The 17,644-nt window shown below is 38.1% G+C and overlaps 1 protein-coding gene across 9 annotated transcripts in view; it reads left to right on the top strand.

Moving 5' to 3' along the window:
• The window catches only part of LOC137988839 (uncharacterized), a 147,950-nt gene that overhangs the window by 79,123 nt on the left and 51,183 nt on the right, over window positions 1–17,644 (top strand). For 5 of the 9 annotated variants that reach the window (XM_068834798.1, XM_068834796.1, XM_068834799.1 and 2 more), the window contains 2 exons: window positions 14,653–14,703; window positions 15,679–16,931. In XM_068834798.1, the coding sequence (XP_068690899.1) occupies window positions 15,746–16,931 (1,186 nt within the window). In that variant the 5' untranslated portion in view covers window positions 14,653–14,703; window positions 15,679–15,745. Of the gene's footprint in view, window positions 1–1,218; window positions 1,363–4,185; window positions 10,320–14,652; window positions 14,704–15,678; window positions 16,932–17,644 lie in introns of those variants that run through there. The other 4 variants (XM_068834805.1, XM_068834804.1, XM_068834800.1 and 1 more) reach the window with 4 other exon arrangements.

The following is a 17,644-nucleotide window of genomic DNA, read 5'->3' as shown; positions in this document are numbered from 1 at the left end:
ATCAATAAATCTGAAATTCTGTCCCAATCTATGTTCTCCCTCCTTTATCTTAAACATTTCCACAGCCAATTTACGTTTATAATTCAACGTATTGATAGACTGCCCAAATATGGTCATAAAGCTCTCGATATCACTAGGTCTACATGACGTATATTCGGCGATGAATGTAGATTTCGCAAGAAAATGTGAAAATGACCGACGGGAGCCGCGTCACAAATGTTACAAGTTCGAAATCTTTCATTTGTTATCAATGTGTTGAATTATAAAACAGTTATAGCGCTCAAGCTTGCGTGATATCGCCTAATTTTTTAGGTAAGTATAACGCGATATCACGCTCGCTTTCGCGCTATAACTATTAAATATATACATATGCTATACTTTGCAATACTGAAGGCCTCACATTCGATCACATTTCTTGGTACTTTCTTAATAATTCTGGCTTCCTTAATATGTATGCATTCCATCTCCTGAAACGTTGCACTTGAAATTTTTCCCCATACCCAACTGCATACATAATCTGCTTCCAATAACTTACTTGGTAGATATTTGACATTTTTTAAAGCATTTATCTGCTTAGCATAGGATTTGCTTATTATAACTATGTCCTGCCTCCAAATGCAATAATCTAGTATTGTCCATTGTTACTCCTAGGCACTATATTGAGTGGCATTAGAACCACGACTTTTTAAAAGAAAAATCGTTTCTCCTTGGCAACGCGAGAATTTCGAGGTGTACGTGTTCACACGCCCTTGCGTAATAGGCTATTTCAAGAGCATATTTAATATACAAGCATATTTGTATTGGAGTGCAACCAATAGGAATTATGAGAACACTGTACACTCTTCACATTTTAAAGAGGATTCATAAGTAAGGGTATCTCATTTATGTCGGCAAAACTTAAAATCAATGATAAATTTTGAAATATTTGTTAACTTTTTTATTTACAACGTCAAAGAAGCCGAGAAAGTGCTTAATTGCCTGTGGTGTTCTTAATTAACTACATGTAATACCGATATTTCATGTTTACAAATATGACGTCACAGTTCTTTTGATATTCATTTGCCAACCACGAAACAAAAGAAGTCATTGTTTCAACAGCCAATTAGGTTCTAGTTGACATATTAATAACAATGGGTGACGTCACGATAAACATCGCTATTGACAATATACTTAGCGTCAATGAAGGAGAGTGCAATTGAAGTGTTGACGTTTCTAGTCTTTTTAGTCAATTGCGTGAGTAGGAAACGTCCCGAAAATGGCCAAAATAGCAACGATAGAGCGGTAAATAGTGCCACAATTACAAGATTACGACTGCCGATTTCTTGACTCTGACTAACGGTTTGAAAGATAACAAGTGTCTAGGTGAGTGAATAATAATAATAATAATAATAATAATAATAATAATAATATTAATAATAATAATAATAACAACTTTATTTAAGTGTCAATGGATTTATCACTTGCGCGGTCAGTATCGTTTTCTCACTTGCCTTAGTCACTGTATTACAGCAGTTCGGAGGTACGTTTTCAGGTATCTAACGTACCCCCTAATTTTAGCTAAGAGATTTTATTTTACTGCTGACACTATTGAAGTCACGCAGACTACTGTATGCACATGGACCAACACATTTTTCCTCTCTTGACATTTATGCCTGGCAACCGCTAATACACATACATTGTACCTTTTCGGAGTGATTATGGCTTTTGGCAACTATTTATCCTGTTTTAAATTTAGGAAATCCTACGAACTTGCTCGTGCATTTCGAGAGTTATGGGCACCAATGATGCTTTTAAAGTTCTCAAAATTGCACGAGCCGTAGGCGAGTGCAATTTTAAAACTTTCAGAGCTTTTTCTGTTCGGAAGGAAGGTACGTTAGAATTTTCGAATATTCGAACTCAGACTTCCGAAGCGCACTAAAATTTTGGACATTTTTCTGAACAGATTTCTCAGCCATATTTTGGAAAAGTATTATGTAACGAGTCTGAAAAGTGCGTAGAATTGAATTTCGAAACCAAATTGATGAGAACACCATAATTTTACTGAGCTGAGTAAGAGTCAACTGTTCTATTGGAAATTAATAGCATAAAATTTGAAGATTAATTAATAATTTCTATAATTTTCGCAAAAAATTTGTTTGAGAATCATATTTTAAGCAAACGGCCCTTAAAATTTTCGGGAAAAAAAGAACGACTGCGAAATGTAAAGTTTTTAATCAGGCCAGTCTTCACTTCACTTCACTTCACTTCACTTTAAATCCTTTAACGATAAGTGCAACCTACAAATTTGTATATATATGCACAGCGATTTGCAAGAACTTTCGGACTAGGCAAGAAGGCCACGTAGATATTTTGACAGACCTGAAGTTCCCCAAGAACATCCGAACAGATACTAAATATTTTAAGGACAGCTACAAACTCACTAAACGATCCTTGGCATAGTGGAAACTATTTTAGGTAATACTGAGACATCCGGTCGTTGGATGCTCCTGAAATAATGATGAATGCCAATGGAAATCAGAAATCTCAAAGCGTGGCAACTCATCTTTACTTACTTTCTTTAAATGCGTATAGACTATCTAGTCAGAAGCCGAAGATGCCTTTTCTTGGCGTCTGATTGGCTGAATTCATGAAATAAAAGTAACTGGTCATACTTCTGGAAACGTTCATGGAACATGGAGTCATTTTTCGTTAGATCGCAGACGTTCAAATTACAAAGAATTAACTGACAAACAGTGAAAAATGTATGATCTTTTAAAGGCATACTAGAAGCAAAGAGCGCGTAAAGAAGAGGTAGAAAGGCAGGTTGATTTTGTTTCCTTGAAGAAACCGCACTTACTCAGTTTGTTTACCCTTAAATTATAAAGTCAATTTTTAATTGTTTAAATAAAAGTCTATTTTATCGCACTAGAATTTTAAAATCGCCCCACTTAATGTTGTAGCAGTATCGTGTTATCAAGATTCGCAAAAGCGGAAACGAGTCAGTAGTTTGCGCCCTTGGCCTTCAAGGTAAGAGGTTGATCTCCAGCAATGTTTCCGAGTGTCTGTTGGCCGACAAGAAGACGTCATTTATCATTTCGGTAAATCAAATTGGCGCTAGCCAAGGATAATATATCCTTACAATTTGTCTAGTTCACGAGTGGAATTTTGCGTTTCAGCAGTATCTTTCTTACACTCAAATTACATGCCGGATTGTAGCTGCTTGTGGCTCGTTTGGTCACAGAGGGTCATAAACAGACCAGGCTCTGCAAACGAGGATGTTGTCGAGTCTCGCGTTAGCTTAGAGAGAAAGCCCGCCAAGGATTAGAGTAGCCTGCCTGCAGACGTCTCCGGCCTATTTCCTTTGTTTCCGCGTGCAACAAAGGAAATAGGAGAGACTGCACGCAAGGTAGGATTAGAACTCGTCCATCGGAATCTAATTTTGTAAACGCTCAGAATTATGTTAGAATACCGGATTATGCAAAAGGATGAAGTTATTTGAGAGAGAACAATACTGATCTTCGCGCTCTAAAATGCATAGTACCCGAGTCTTGTGTATTAGAGCTAAGCAATCGCTTAGGAAATCCATCTTAATGTTGGCTCTCGCATTACTCGTCGGCCATGGTGGAAATGACACCCAAACTGTGAGTCAGTTCACTCAACTTTCAAAGTCTGTGGTTTGGTAGCCTGCGTAACTGGCGGTATTGTTGGCGCAGAGACATACAGCGCCCTTCCCATTTCCGCACAGCTTCGCCGCCCGTTAATTTGTCGCTCGCGCCAACAACACAACCTCATCCCCAGGGTCTCTCTTCTTCAGACCCTGAGGGCGAGGTTGCCAACAATACCGCGAGCTAAGCAGGCTTATTTTGCAAACTTCTTGCCAAGTAAGCATGATCGTGTGATGCGGAAGTTCGCGCTGCCTTTTCTACTGATTGATTAGTGTGATGTCGGAAACCTTGTGTTATTAAAAACGTCTACAAATTTTCTTGGTACCTTTATATAAGGCAGCGTTTACACGAACGCGGTTTTATTTGTAATCACATCGTTTTCGATGCGGTTACACCTTCTGTTTACACGACACCGATAGAGACTGTTGCTGAAACCGTGTCGACTTGAATCCGCTGCCAAAAGTGGAGCGTTTTCAAAACGATGCGGTTTCATCTGTCGTGTAAACAGCGAAACCGCATCGATTTGAATACGGTTACTATTTCGGCGCGAAATTTGCATTGTTCAATTCAAAATAGTGAATTTAGCACGTAGTGCAGCGCTCGCTTATACCATCACGACTTGGATTTTCTGGCGAACACGGTTCCGTGTAAACACTTCCAAACCGCATCGATTTTGACGCGGTTTCGAAGTCATGAAACCGTTTCGGTGTGAAACCGCGTTCGTGTAAACGCTGCCTTAGTCGTGTATGCTTTAATTTCAAAAGAATGCGCGGATTTTTTAATCTAATTATTTTGGGACGAACATTCAGGTTATGCCTCAAGTGATGACACCAGTACTGGCCAAAACGTAATGTGGTATAAGAAGAGAAACACAAGAAAGTAAAAAATGGACAACTAATGCAGTGCACTGCATTGCGCCCGATAGGTCACAACTGCGCTAACAGTTTCATGCTGGCGACCACAATTGACAAGAAACCGTTTCGATGTGAAACCGCGTTCGTGTAAACGCTGCCTTAGTCGTGTATGCTTTAATTTCAAAAGAATGCGCGGATTCTTTTATCTAATTAATTTGGGATGAACATTCTTCCTTCCGTGCGTGCACAGTTAGATGCAATTACAATTCCTGCGGCAATTTTTGGAATCATTGGATTTCAATGTGCCCCTTAAAAGATTTTCAAATTGGGCTACCGGTACGTCGAGAAAACGGGAGGTTGGAAAATATTAAATCGAAGGTTATGCCTCAAGTGATGACACCAGTACTGGCCAAAACGTATCATGGTATAAGAAGAGAAACACAAGAAAGTAAAAAATGGACAACTAATGCAGTGCACTGCATTGCGCCCGATAGGTCACAACTGCGCTAACAGTTTCATGCTGGCGACCACAATTGACAAGAACTGTATTAGAATCACTTCCGTCATGAATTTCTAAGATCTTATGGACCCAGGCAACATAGTAAACACTTGAACAAATGCTAACTTTGTGTATTGCGGAATTAAATGTCCGCTCGCCAACAATTCAAAACTCCGTGCCTATCTCTTTTCACTTGCTCTCATTTGTGTTCATTCTGCGGTGATTAATCTTGATTGTGCATGCAACCGTGACGGAATGAGGTGTTGGAATTCTTCAAAACCTTGAAAATTTTGCTGATGAAAAGCATTTTTCGGTCGCAACTTTGCTGCTTGGTTTGCGTATCTCTACAACTTTGAAATCGAAGCATTTTATTTTAGTTTGTTGATAACACTATTTTTTTTGCGGAAAACATGGCCTCTACCAAGCGTTTTGGAATGAACCCCGAAAAACTTCGCGGAGCAGAGTAGAGATCACATATGATGCCGATTCCGGGAATATAATTCCCAACAGAAAAGCCCCCGTTTTGCATCTTCTTGGCTTTTTGGCTTGGTCATTTCAGTTTAGGCATATTACTACTTTTCAGCAATGCAAAAAGGAAGGTCACAAAGTTCCTTTATCATATATAAGTATGTAAAGGCATAGTTTAGGGTGTCTTCAGGTGGAAAGCTTGTTGCAGTGGTAACTTTTTACATCACACTACATCTATTGACATATTTTTAGTGTCAGAAGCGACCACAACATAGCTGCTTCGTGATGCAATGTTGGAGAGTCAATCTTTCCAATAGTGCAGTTTCGTGTGACTTTTGAAACAGGTTAAACCCTCCTTAAAATAATATACTGTGGAAAATCTCAATGTCTTTGGCTTTTGCTGACTTATATAATGCATTGGTCTATTGAGGAGCCTCAATTTGAGTAAGAGTCACAAAACACAGATCAATCCCCGACCAACATTTGACTTGATTTGCGTTAATTGCTAATTTCAGTTTACAGTGTCCCCAATTAGTGCTCCAGTGCTAGAACGACTAGACACTTAAAAAAGTTCCTTTCCTTTCCTTTTTGCCAACTCGACCTAGCAAAACTCCGACATCATATCTTTATTACAACCAATATGGTCGGTCATACAGTGTTCATTATAACCTAAATTATAATCAAATTGGATTTGAGAAAAATGGCTAAACCCTGTCGAACATACTTTTATCGTGCATTTTCACAGTTGTAACCTGATTAATTTTTTGAAGTAATTAACAAATTCTTTGGACGTAACCAACGCCATTTGTTCGAGTCCCGTTGAACTGCGAGGATCATTCTTCCTGTGAGGTATTTTGACGAGTTTGTCACTTGCATGCAAAAAGGAGTCATTTTAAAGTTTTTAGTTGAAATCAGCCTTTGCCTCGAATGACCTTTTTTACCCTGTAATCTTGAACTCTTCTTTGTGTTACGCATATAAATACGTCATCTTCAGCAATTTCATACTGCTAGTCCAGAAAATATCAAGAAACTTCAGAAAAGAGAGAGAAAGAGAGAGAGAGGGAGGGAGGGAGAGGTTAATATGAGAGAATTTTCATGCTTTCATGACAAGTTTGCCGTTTCACGGAAACGCAATTCTAAATCTGCTAAATCCCTCTAATGATAGCACTTGTTAAGCCACGTGGGGCCTCAGCTGTTCAAACGATGTATAGCGCTATCCGCCGGATAAATCATTATCCAGTGAATAAGTCATGACGAAACCAATTACGCTATCCAATGGACAGTAACTTATCCTGAGGATAGCGCTATCCACCTTTTGAACAACTGGGGCCTGCAGCTTAGCAATGTACAAAACCGCTGTAATCCCAGAATTCGCATTCCGTGTTCCCGATTCCTGTATTTCCTTGAAGAGCTTTTGAGGATCAATAGAGCTTTTGAGGACCAATAGTATTATGCAACGCCACGCTAAATCCTCGAGTGCGTGGGGTGGCTTAGAGTCCTCCAGAATTTTTCAGCAAAGAAAATGCTACCTTCGCTTTATGGAAATGTGAGTAAGTTTCTTGGTATATTTTCATTTAAGACTAAACTTTACTTGACATATAGCGAAATGCAAGTGGAAAGAGAGCTTATAACTTGGATAGATTTGTTCGTATAATTATCTGCTATACAGTAAGCTTATTTTTCGTTGAGAATCTAAAGACTAAAAGACTAAGGAAATGAAAAAAAAAAAAAAAATTGAGAATGTTTTTAAAGTCTCATTTGTCAAGGAAAAATTTGCGGGCACCACTTAATCGATATCCTTGTTCATGGAGATTAATGCTTTAGCTAACTAGTCAGACTAGTGTGATATCAGGTTATATATTTTCCTGCGCTCGTATAGTTCATTAGGTACTTACTTACACAATGTAACTCTTGCCACTAGTGTTACTGCTTCCACAATTTCTCCGAAAGTTCTTGTATGCAAAAATCATTACACATGTACTGCACGTAGCAGCAACAAGCTTTCCATGATATATTAAAAATTAAACCAGTTCCGAGACAACGCTTTAACCCAACCACGCGGAAAGGTCGAACATGAAACTCAAACTTTGTCTATAGAAAAGTGGAACATTTGTGGAGTGGTTTATTGGTTAATTTCACTTTCGCTTTCTCAGCAGCTCATGATGTCGTCACTCTTCGACAAATGAGAAAGATTTCAGTTCAACATCTTCTACGTTTGTCATGACAGTAGTATGTCGTAGTACAACGTAGTTTTCTTGCTTTTGTCTTCTTTCTTCATTTTCCATTTTTGACTTCATGTTACAGTAACTTTCTCGCGTGCCGTTTATCATGCATCTAAAGGGTTCTTTGGTCGTAGAGGAGGCTGGACTTCATGTTATATCCAACTAAACATTTCTTGTTATGGGTCTTGCTTTCATGTTTATGTAATGAACAGAGGCTCTCCTTGTGTTGAATTTAAATTCTCGTTCTTCAGTTCAGTACCATTCCTTGTCCTTCTTTGAATGTACTTGGGATGAATTTGAGGAGCAAGATGCAAATTCTACAACTACCTTTTGATCTGTGTCGTTATTTTCTCGGCAAGACAGACATAGGGAGTTCTATCTTCCTTGCTCACCAACCAGACATTAGTTGGCAAGCTCCAGCATCAGTGATCTCCGAGCTCTATAAGTTGTTGTTGTGAAAGAATAATCTGCATGATGAGGTTATCACGTGGAAGAGTTGTAGAATGTGATTGGCACAAGGACGAGTATAGCCTAACCAATGATTTTCTTGCCTTTTCCTTGGCCTAATGTGTGCTCATGCCAAACTTGTGCCTGAATTTTTGTGTTGCGTAGGAATGATTGAAAAACTGGGGTGAATTCTAATCCAACGTGATGGACCTTGTCCTTTCCCTATTTCTGTGTTATTATTATTATACAATTATACGGAGATCTTCATAGAAAGAACTTGTGACACCCACCAGATCTTCAGTTTAAAAAGTTTTCTCTTTTTCTGTCGTCCCTATTTTTTATTGTATTTTGTGTGTCAAGCACAAATGATCGTATCTGCAACATCACACGCTAATGTCTTTGGACCAGTTTCCTCAGAAGCATTACTGGGTTAAATCAGTGTTTAGTGGTATATTGTTTCAAGTGAAGGCTTTTCCTTTAGTCTTAGTTTGTGTGTGCTACAGTGTACGTGTGAGTATTTCGGCATATTGATGCATGTGTTATGACAGAGACTTGGAGCTACATGCATGTGTTTAAGTTGATTTGCATTTTCTTTAATTCAGTGCAGGTGTTTTTGCCAAAACTAGTCTAATTGCTATTATTTTGTGATCCTTAATATAGTGGATTTTGAGCCCTGGGTTTTCTTGCTATAGAGGAATTTAGTGATCCTGGAATTTTTATCTCATGACTGTTTCCCTCATATTTACACAAGGGCTCTTTGAAATCGGTCTCTTTTATCTTGGTCAACCATCTCTTTGTCAGCAGCAGTTGATGTGGATTGACCCATGGTTGATAAGTAATAATTATAAGCAAATTTGATAATTTGCAATAGGTAAATGATGCATCAAGGTGGATTAAAACTTGTATTAAATTAAACTAATTAATTTACCAAGTAATCATGACTCATGGCAAGTAAAACTGTTATTATACAATCAATAATTATGATTCTCAGTCAATTCAGGAAGAATCCAGAGAGCAATGGTGGAATAATTCAATCCCTCATTGAATGGTTTAACATATAATAGGTGCAGACATGTTGCTCATTGCTCGTATTTTTCCTTGCTCTGAAAATACTGTGGAACTTGCAAAATATCTGTGCGCATTAATATGTTAAACCATTCACCAGGGGCTGGTTCCTGAAAGGTGTAATAACTCTATTCCAGGGATAATTGTGCCGGAATAAGGCACATTAATCCCTGGAATAGAGTTATTGGACCTTTCAGGAACCGGCCCCAGGGGTGTTGTTAGTGAGGGTCACATGGAAGATTTCAGTTTTGTTTTATCAGCAATTAAAGCACAGATGAGATACAGTATAGTAAAAGTGTGAAAGAAAGCTTGTGCCCCTAAATCTAGAATGGCTGTTGATCAAGAATTTTTTAATTGTGTGACTGAAAGTGCTTTGTTATATTCCCAGCAGATGTTCAGATTACAATTTGCCAATTATGCATACAGTTATTGATCCTTTTGATGAATAAAAAGGGGAAAAAAATCCATAATATTTAACGCTTAACACTGGGAATAAAATGCAGTGTTTTGGGTGCAGGTCCAATTTAGGATAAACAAATAAGTTCCATTTCTCAAGGTTATTATTACATGTATGTTTGCTTCTATTATTGAAGGTTTTGGTTTCTTAGAACTGCTCATAACAAGTGATGATAAACAATCAAAATATTGTGTGATATTGCAGTTGTGAAGGCTGCATATAAAGAACAGTATAATGCTTCTGTTGCTGAACAAGTCAATGTTTCAAAGGAGCAACTTTTTTGGGGGTAACTGCCATCGATTTCACTTTCCAGTTAGTTATTTGTGCGTAATTTTTATTAACTATAATTGGATCAGTTCATGAAAGGGTACCTGGATTTCAAGGAATCTGACCCCTGGTGTAATTTGATCAGAGCCAGCCTTTTTGATAATCGGTCAACTTGACAGCAATACTAACTGTTTATCCCTTTGGGCATGCAGTCTAGTCATATTGAAAAAGAATACAAGATAATGCATACTGCATTTAGTCTAGTGCCTCCGTGGGAGGCAGTGTAGTCCAGTGGTTTGAGCAATGGATTTGCATGTGTTTGTGTTGAGTTTTGAGCCAGCCCTGACCACAAGCTGAATGTCTTTGGATGTCTTGAATTCAACTTAACCATGCTTTGTAAGTAGGCACTGGTTGCCTCCAAGCAATAATGTGGGGTTCTTAATTAATCATGTCATGTGAAGTTTCAATTGAATTGAATGTGTTTTAATGGACTGCTTGTGAACTATGATGGCTCAGTGCACTTGCACTTTAAACAGTGGAATTTACATTTATCGTTGTACATAATATTTGCTTGTGAAGCTTGAGAAAGGATACATGTACCACCTGGTTTAAGACAGTTAAAATAAATTTAGAATTTGTAGACTGGGGAATCAGAATAAGGATTGGGCCAAAGGACGGATACACAATAAGGACTATATGGACTAAGCAATAACCCATGAAGTGAAGTAGTTCTGACCAACACGTAGAGAGATAACACCCTTAAGTTTGCTGCTCCTTTAATTTTGTCTCAGAAATTTGTTTCCATGACATTAGAAATGTTAACATAATATACTCTCAGATAGTACGCATGCTGGGATTGGCTCATTTTGCGAGCAATATTCTACAGTACGGACGGCTGCATGGTCCGGTAAATTTGAAATTTTGATTGAACATTCTCTAGGAAGTTTTTCATGTCGTTTATGTTGCGTAAACTTGTAAACCTGTTGCAATCTGGCGAGCGACTATTTCAAAAAGCCAAGAAGATGTATTTGTTTAAAATACGGATTTTGATGCGCAATCGTTGTGGCAGTTGAACCTTCCGTTTGACTTAAACTAGTTTCCTTCCTAGTTTTCTTGTTTTCCCCGTTGATTTATGGGCCACATGCTTTACGCTTGGGCCATAAATCAACAGGAAAAAACTTTGTCCATATGGAGCTCAAACTTGGCTAGTAAGAGGTATTTATTATCTAATCAAGGTTTGAGTCCAATTGGATGTTTAAACCTGTTAAGCCAGGTTATAGCTTTGCAGATTATGAAGCAATCAGGATGTGGGCTGTCTATCGGCCAGAAGTCCTATAATCGTAGGTAACAGGATGTTGTTCTTAGTGTATGCCACGTGTAACTTCTTTCTTTGAGTGACTTTGCAATAGACCACTTTCGATATATTAAAATTCAGTCCTAAACAAAAGGCATCATCTCGAGGCTCTGGGGAATAAACTCATACAAATCCTTATATTTATTCCCCAGAGCCTCGAGATGATGTCTTTTGTTTCAGACTGAATTTTAATATATCGAAAGTGGTCTATTACCGGTAGAATGTACTGTTCTTAGTTTAATAAGTTTATTATAGTGCAGTTGTGTTTTTTGTGCACATGGTGAGTTTAAAATGTAAGAAGGACTGTTAAGGATTACATTTACTTGCATTTGAACAGCCTCAGTCTCTCAGTGTCCTAGTATTAGTTACTTTGCAAACATCAGCACTATTTCACTCAGCTATAAGATTGTGCAACCACTAAACAAAATAAGTCATGTTCGAGATACCAATAAAACCACTGGCTGAACCTTGGCTCGACCAACTCTCTAGGCCTAAAAAAATAACTGAATAAGTCTTGTAATAGCATCTGAGTCTCTGGATGTGCTGAGGCTTCACTGATAAGCTCAATGAACCCCATGGCCGATCTCAGAGTGCAAGCCATGTGGCTGTCTGGAACATGGAAGAACTTGCCCACTGTTTCAAAGAGCTTTACAGGATTATGCAGTTTAGTGATCATGAATGAACATCTACATGTAAAATTGCTTTTGTAATACAAAGAACTCAAAACATAATTAATCATGTTTGATTGAAAATCATTCACCTTATCTTAATTACAAATACCGAACATTAGTTCATGAATTAAAAGAAAGATTTCTTCCCTTACTGCCTGTTTTGCCCCACAACACTTAAGCATTTTTTTCTTAACTGCTCTCAATCACAATTTTTGTTGGTCTGAATTCCAAACCTTCTCATGACGATCACCCAGTTAGGAAATGTGGAGATGCTTTTGTACCCCACAGACATTCTGTATAGTCGTTCGCACCATTTAGCACTGTCTATTTACCATCTAGAACACTCCAGTCATCTTCAACATTACAGGCCTGAACCATGTTAGCATTAATCAAAAGTATTATGGATCTACAGTACTGTATATACGTGTAGCTAGAGAATTTGCTGTTTTTTTCCCCTAAGCTTTGGTACAGATCACCCAAAGACATACATTCAAGTGACAATTAAATTTTTTTTAGCATTAACTTAGACTTGCCTTTGCCTTAGACTTCCCTTTTTAAAAATTACTATTTTTAGCATGACCAGTGTGGGCAAGACTGAATGAACATCCAAATTTCTCTTTGGAGCTTCTGAGCTATTCTTTGGAGCTTCCGAGATTTGAATGGAATCTTGAAGATTTCTCTGAAAGTTGGTACGAAAAATGCACAATAACTGAACAATAATTCACCAAACACTTGAAAATAATAGTTTCTACTTTTCAAACACTCTTTTATGATAAAACTAAAGTTCATAGCTGACTTTTTGCGATTTATGAAGGAAATATCTACGAGAAATTTATAATCTTGAGAGCGAAGTTCAAAACTGGCATGCAGATTTGAATACTCAGTTCAAATTTCAAAACTACTGGTCATGCGTGACGTAGCCTGACTGTATGGATTGCTATAAATAGTAAGACAAGGCAGACCTGCCTTCAATATTGTTGAAGTATTTGTTAATTTTACGGAAGTTCTTCTTTGTTATGTTGTTATATTTTTCACATGTGAGTCTTCAGAACAGGGTCTGGATGAATGCTATCAAAATTATTATTATTATTTCATGGTATATCTGACAGGATGTGGCAGTGCGGATCCGCATGATTCCCTGAAATCTGGATCCTTTGCATAATTATGATATTTCGCGTATAAGCAGAAGAAATGCCTGATAATTATTAGTAATGAAGCAGCTGCTTACCATCCTCACAATCATAAAAGCCAAAGAGCTCGAGATTGACTGTTTTGAAATGCTTATTTCCCTGATCATTGAAGATTGATTGAAGAAAACACATCATTTTGTTCGCAAGATGAAAGGTCATAAGCAGTTTCCACGCATTTTTCGGCAATGAGCCTGGGCACTAGAACCTGTGTTATAAAGTACAAATGCCCTGGGGTTGAAACTTTAAAAAATATCTGGTTGCAATTGCACAACAAGATATATGAAAATTTAGGTGCAAGTTATAGTGTCAAATTAAATTGTATCATTTCTAATAATTATTGTAGGAATCCACAACACATACGATATGTGAAAAAAAAACTGCTGAACATGGTTAATGATCGAGGGAATGGATCGCGGTCCAACCACACTACAATTTTGCTCCATATCTCCAAATTGAAACAAAATTCAAGACAAGAAACAAAATAATTTATTGCTTTCTTTTATTTTAGCAAAAGTTTTGGCAAAATGTCAACTGGTCGCAAATTGGCGAAAAAATTCAGTCACAAGTGTGACTGTACATGTATTGGTCGCAATTTCAAGTCCTGATTTACCACAAGCATGTAAATACATTGGACGGGCCTAATTATTAGTTTCATAAATTGTTTAAATTTCTGCATAATCTTTTGTAAATTCTGCATAATCAACACATGTTTACAATAATATGGCTAAAATTTCTGCATAATCTTTTTTTCCGCATCCTATTAGAAACCCATGGCCAGTTGTTTTGATTATGATTATTATAATTAGTTCCTCCTTATTTGGCCATCAGTCCTACAATAAAACAAGATGCCTGGTGGGGTTTACGTGGGATGCTGCTGTTTGTATAAAAAAATTAAAGTGTTGATTATTGAGAAGAAAAATAATTGTTTTTAGCAATCCCACTGTCAACACTGTTCACCAAAAATATATAGTTCATACATCACAGCACTGATTTTGTTATCTTGAAAGACTCTGGTTGCATACCATTGTTATGTTAGATCGAAAGTTCCATTCTTTTTCTGTAATCAAGAGATAGACATTTTTATAAAGTACATGTACATGGTCTTTCTTTATTCTCCATATTTCATTGTATATCATTTCTTAGTGCTTCTCGGTGATACAGTATTTTTGAAGCATTTGTTACTCAACTTTTAAATTACACTAGCATCTCACATAATTAAGCAAGACATCTTGAAGTTGAATGCCTTCTTGTCTCTGCTGTAGAGATCGTCATTACTTAACCACGAAACAGCAAAACAAAGCACTGAAACTTCTATTTTTTTCTACTTTTTTTCTCAAACACCAAAACTCACAAGGAAACAAATTCAGCAAATTTTGGACGTGTTGAGAGTCTGGATACAAATTTAAGTCTTGTTTTTGTGTTTCGCTTTTTCGTGGTTTAGTAATGCCCCTAGGCCTGTTGAAGTGGTTAAATCTCACACTGCTTGTTAATTTGTGGTTTTGTTTTCTTGAAAGGAGGAAACTTGTATCCCAGATTTTTCTGAAGTAAATTAAGAGTTATTGCAGGTATGTACCAAACCATGTATGATTTTATTGTCAAAAACATTATGGGGTGCATTTCCAAAAGAAATCTTCATAACAGGATTATCCCCAAATTAAAAAGAAAAGAGAAAAAGCCTGCTTGATGCTGTTTTAATACTGGATCAAATACCACTAGGAAACCAGGAAACCCTCTGCACTACCCACATGCTGTTGTATGATGTTACTTCACTGAAAGGAAAGGCAGCAGACAGCTGTCAATGTCAAAATTTCATAAAAAGGGCACATTTGGAACACATCAAGCTTCCAGTTGCCACTTTGAATTCCAGTAAGTATGGCAAAGTACGCTTGCAGAAAAATTGCATGTAAAAATCAACATACATGTACATTTCAGTACAAGATGCAGAGTTTATACATGGCTTTCCTGTTGCTATAGTGACCTATTACATATTAAAGGTAGCAGCTTGGAAAGCAAAAATTGTGTGAACAGTGTTGAGTCAGTCCATGAAACTGGACCAAGCTACCATCAGAAAACAAAGTCTGTCTTTTCTGTTGATGTCCTCTTCTGTAAAAGTGTATAAAATTAATGGTAGAGCCATTGAAATGTTGTTTTATGTATTCTCTTGGAGATCTCCCCCACAAAGAAAATAGTGGATTTCAAGATTACATGTAGTTAGCATTTCCTTCTCCCAAGTACTAGTGCCCGTATTATCTTACCAAAGGATTACATGTAGTTATTGTTTAAATGTTGGTTGCTCAGGTATGAATTACATGTAGTTAAGTTCTTAGCAAGGGGCAAGGACTGAAAAAAGAATCTTGTTAATTTAATTAGCCGTTATTCAGTAGCAAAGCCACTCGTCCCCCAGTGTTATGAGAGTTTGCCATTCCCTGGGCCATTCTGACATTCTCAACTCTCTTGAAGTTCCCTTAGTGGCTTTTTTTTTTTTGCTCTTTCATGTGTTTAATGTGTCCGGTAATTTCTTTTTGTGTGTGTCTGTTTAGGACACCGGATAGCTCTGGCTAGAAGTTCATCCAACCCACTGCGGCAGCCTTAACAGCACACTTAATTATGGCGTCAGCCTCATGGGGGCAATCTCAGAAACTTGACCCCAACAAAGTTCAAGTGACCATTTTGGCCTCTGAGTGGGGATCTATAAGGAAAGGCGGACTTTCCACAATCAACAGAGAGTTAGCCATACAGTTGGCCAAATTCCCAGAAGTCCAAATCACTTACTTTTTACCGAAATGCTCTGAGGAGGATAGGAAAGTAGCTGTCAGCCATGGCATAAAGATTCTTGAGGCAACACCATGGGTTAAGTTTGAAGAAACGGATTGCTTCAGCTTTCCTCCAGTGTATTTGCAGATTGATGTAGTTGTTGGTCATGGTGTGAAACTTGGTCGCCAAGCACAAGTTATTCGTGACTCTCACGAATGCATGTGGCTTCAAGTAGTACACAATGACCCTGAGGAACTAGGCATGTTCAAATGTTACGAGAATCCAATCTCATTGGGCAAAGAAAAACGTAATGTTGAAGTAGAGCTGTGCATGATGGCTAATCTCGTTGTAGGAATTGGACCCAAGCTAGCAGAGGCCTTTCGCAAATATCTCCGCAGCTGTCACAAGGATGTTTTTGACTTTACTCCTGGCATTATTGATGAATTTGTCAGTATTCAGAAAGTTCCTAAGAAAGGAAAACAATGCAGTGTCCTGGTGTTTGGTCATGGAGATGCTGAAGATTTTGAATTAAAAGGGTTTGGCATTGCAGCAAGATCTGTTGCAGCATTACATGACACTCGTCTTGTTTTTGTCGGAACTCCTGATGGAAAACGTGAAGAAATTGCAAATCGATTGCTTGAATGTGGTATTCCCAAACATCGCCTCAGGGTGAGAGGCTATATCAAATGCCGAGAAAGCTTGAAGCGATTATTCTCTGAGGTGGATCTTGTACTTGTGCCCTCCAGAACAGAAGGGTTTGGTTTGACAGGTCTGGAGGCTTTGTCAGCTGGGCTACCTGTGATTGTCAGCAAGAACTCTGGCTTTGGAGAAGCTCTAAGCAATGTGCCATTTGGTTCTTCATTTGTCATTGGCTCAGAGGATCCTAAGGCATGGACAGAAGCTATCAAGGATGTCTGGAAGAAAAACAGGGAGACAAGGCTTGATGAGGCTAAGGTTTTGCGTGACTCCTATGAAGTGAAATATAGCTGGTCTGAGCAGTGCGAAGATCTTCTCAGAAAGATACGCGACTCAGTGAATGGTATGAATTGACAATGTGCATGTACTTCAATCCCTTTTTATAAAAATCGTTTCAAATCTAAATCTAGAAAGTTGGTTAACTGCCTTTCTGTCATGAAGACATCAACTGAAAATGGCGGTAAAAGTGAAGAACAGTTCCCAAAAGATACTGTCAACCGTCTGCCGGCCAACTGTCGGCCAACAGTTGGCCGACTGTTGGTCGTCTGGCGGCCGAGTGTTGGCCAACAGTTGGCCAACCGTCGGCTGACAGACGGCCATCAGTCGGTAGACAGTTTTCGTTATGTTGCAGACTAAAGTTTCGGCTGACCGTCGGCCAACAGTTGGCCGTCTGTTGGTAACCTGTCGGTGACCTGTCAGCAATGTGTCAGTAAGTCGTGTTCTGCCTACCTTGCTTGCACTGGCTAGTGAAACATGCCCATGTTGGTTCAATTTCATTTGTCTGCCATATTAAAATCTTTTCCTAGTTCCCAATCCCCTAAATAAAATTTTGATGTCCTGCCTGGGAAACCCCGTTAATAATACATACATACAATTGTAAGGTATTGTAAACTGTGGTTTCGCAAATTATAGGGCGATTGAAAAACTTCCGATTTGCTACTGAGCAAACAAGCCTATTTTAGTGTAAAAATACAATTTAAGTAATAGGTATGTACAAAAATTGGTACATACTGTTTTTAACTTCTAGTACTTTGTGTTAATTTTTGGCTTCATTAA

This window comes from Montipora foliosa, unplaced genomic scaffold (assembly GCF_036669935.1).
Source record: "Montipora foliosa isolate CH-2021 unplaced genomic scaffold, ASM3666993v2 scaffold_431, whole genome shotgun sequence".
NCBI classification, from domain to species: Eukaryota; Metazoa; Cnidaria; class Anthozoa; order Scleractinia; family Acroporidae; genus Montipora; species Montipora foliosa.
The sequence above is the reverse complement of the archived record's forward strand: the minus strand, read 5'-3'. Positions and strand labels throughout refer to the sequence as shown.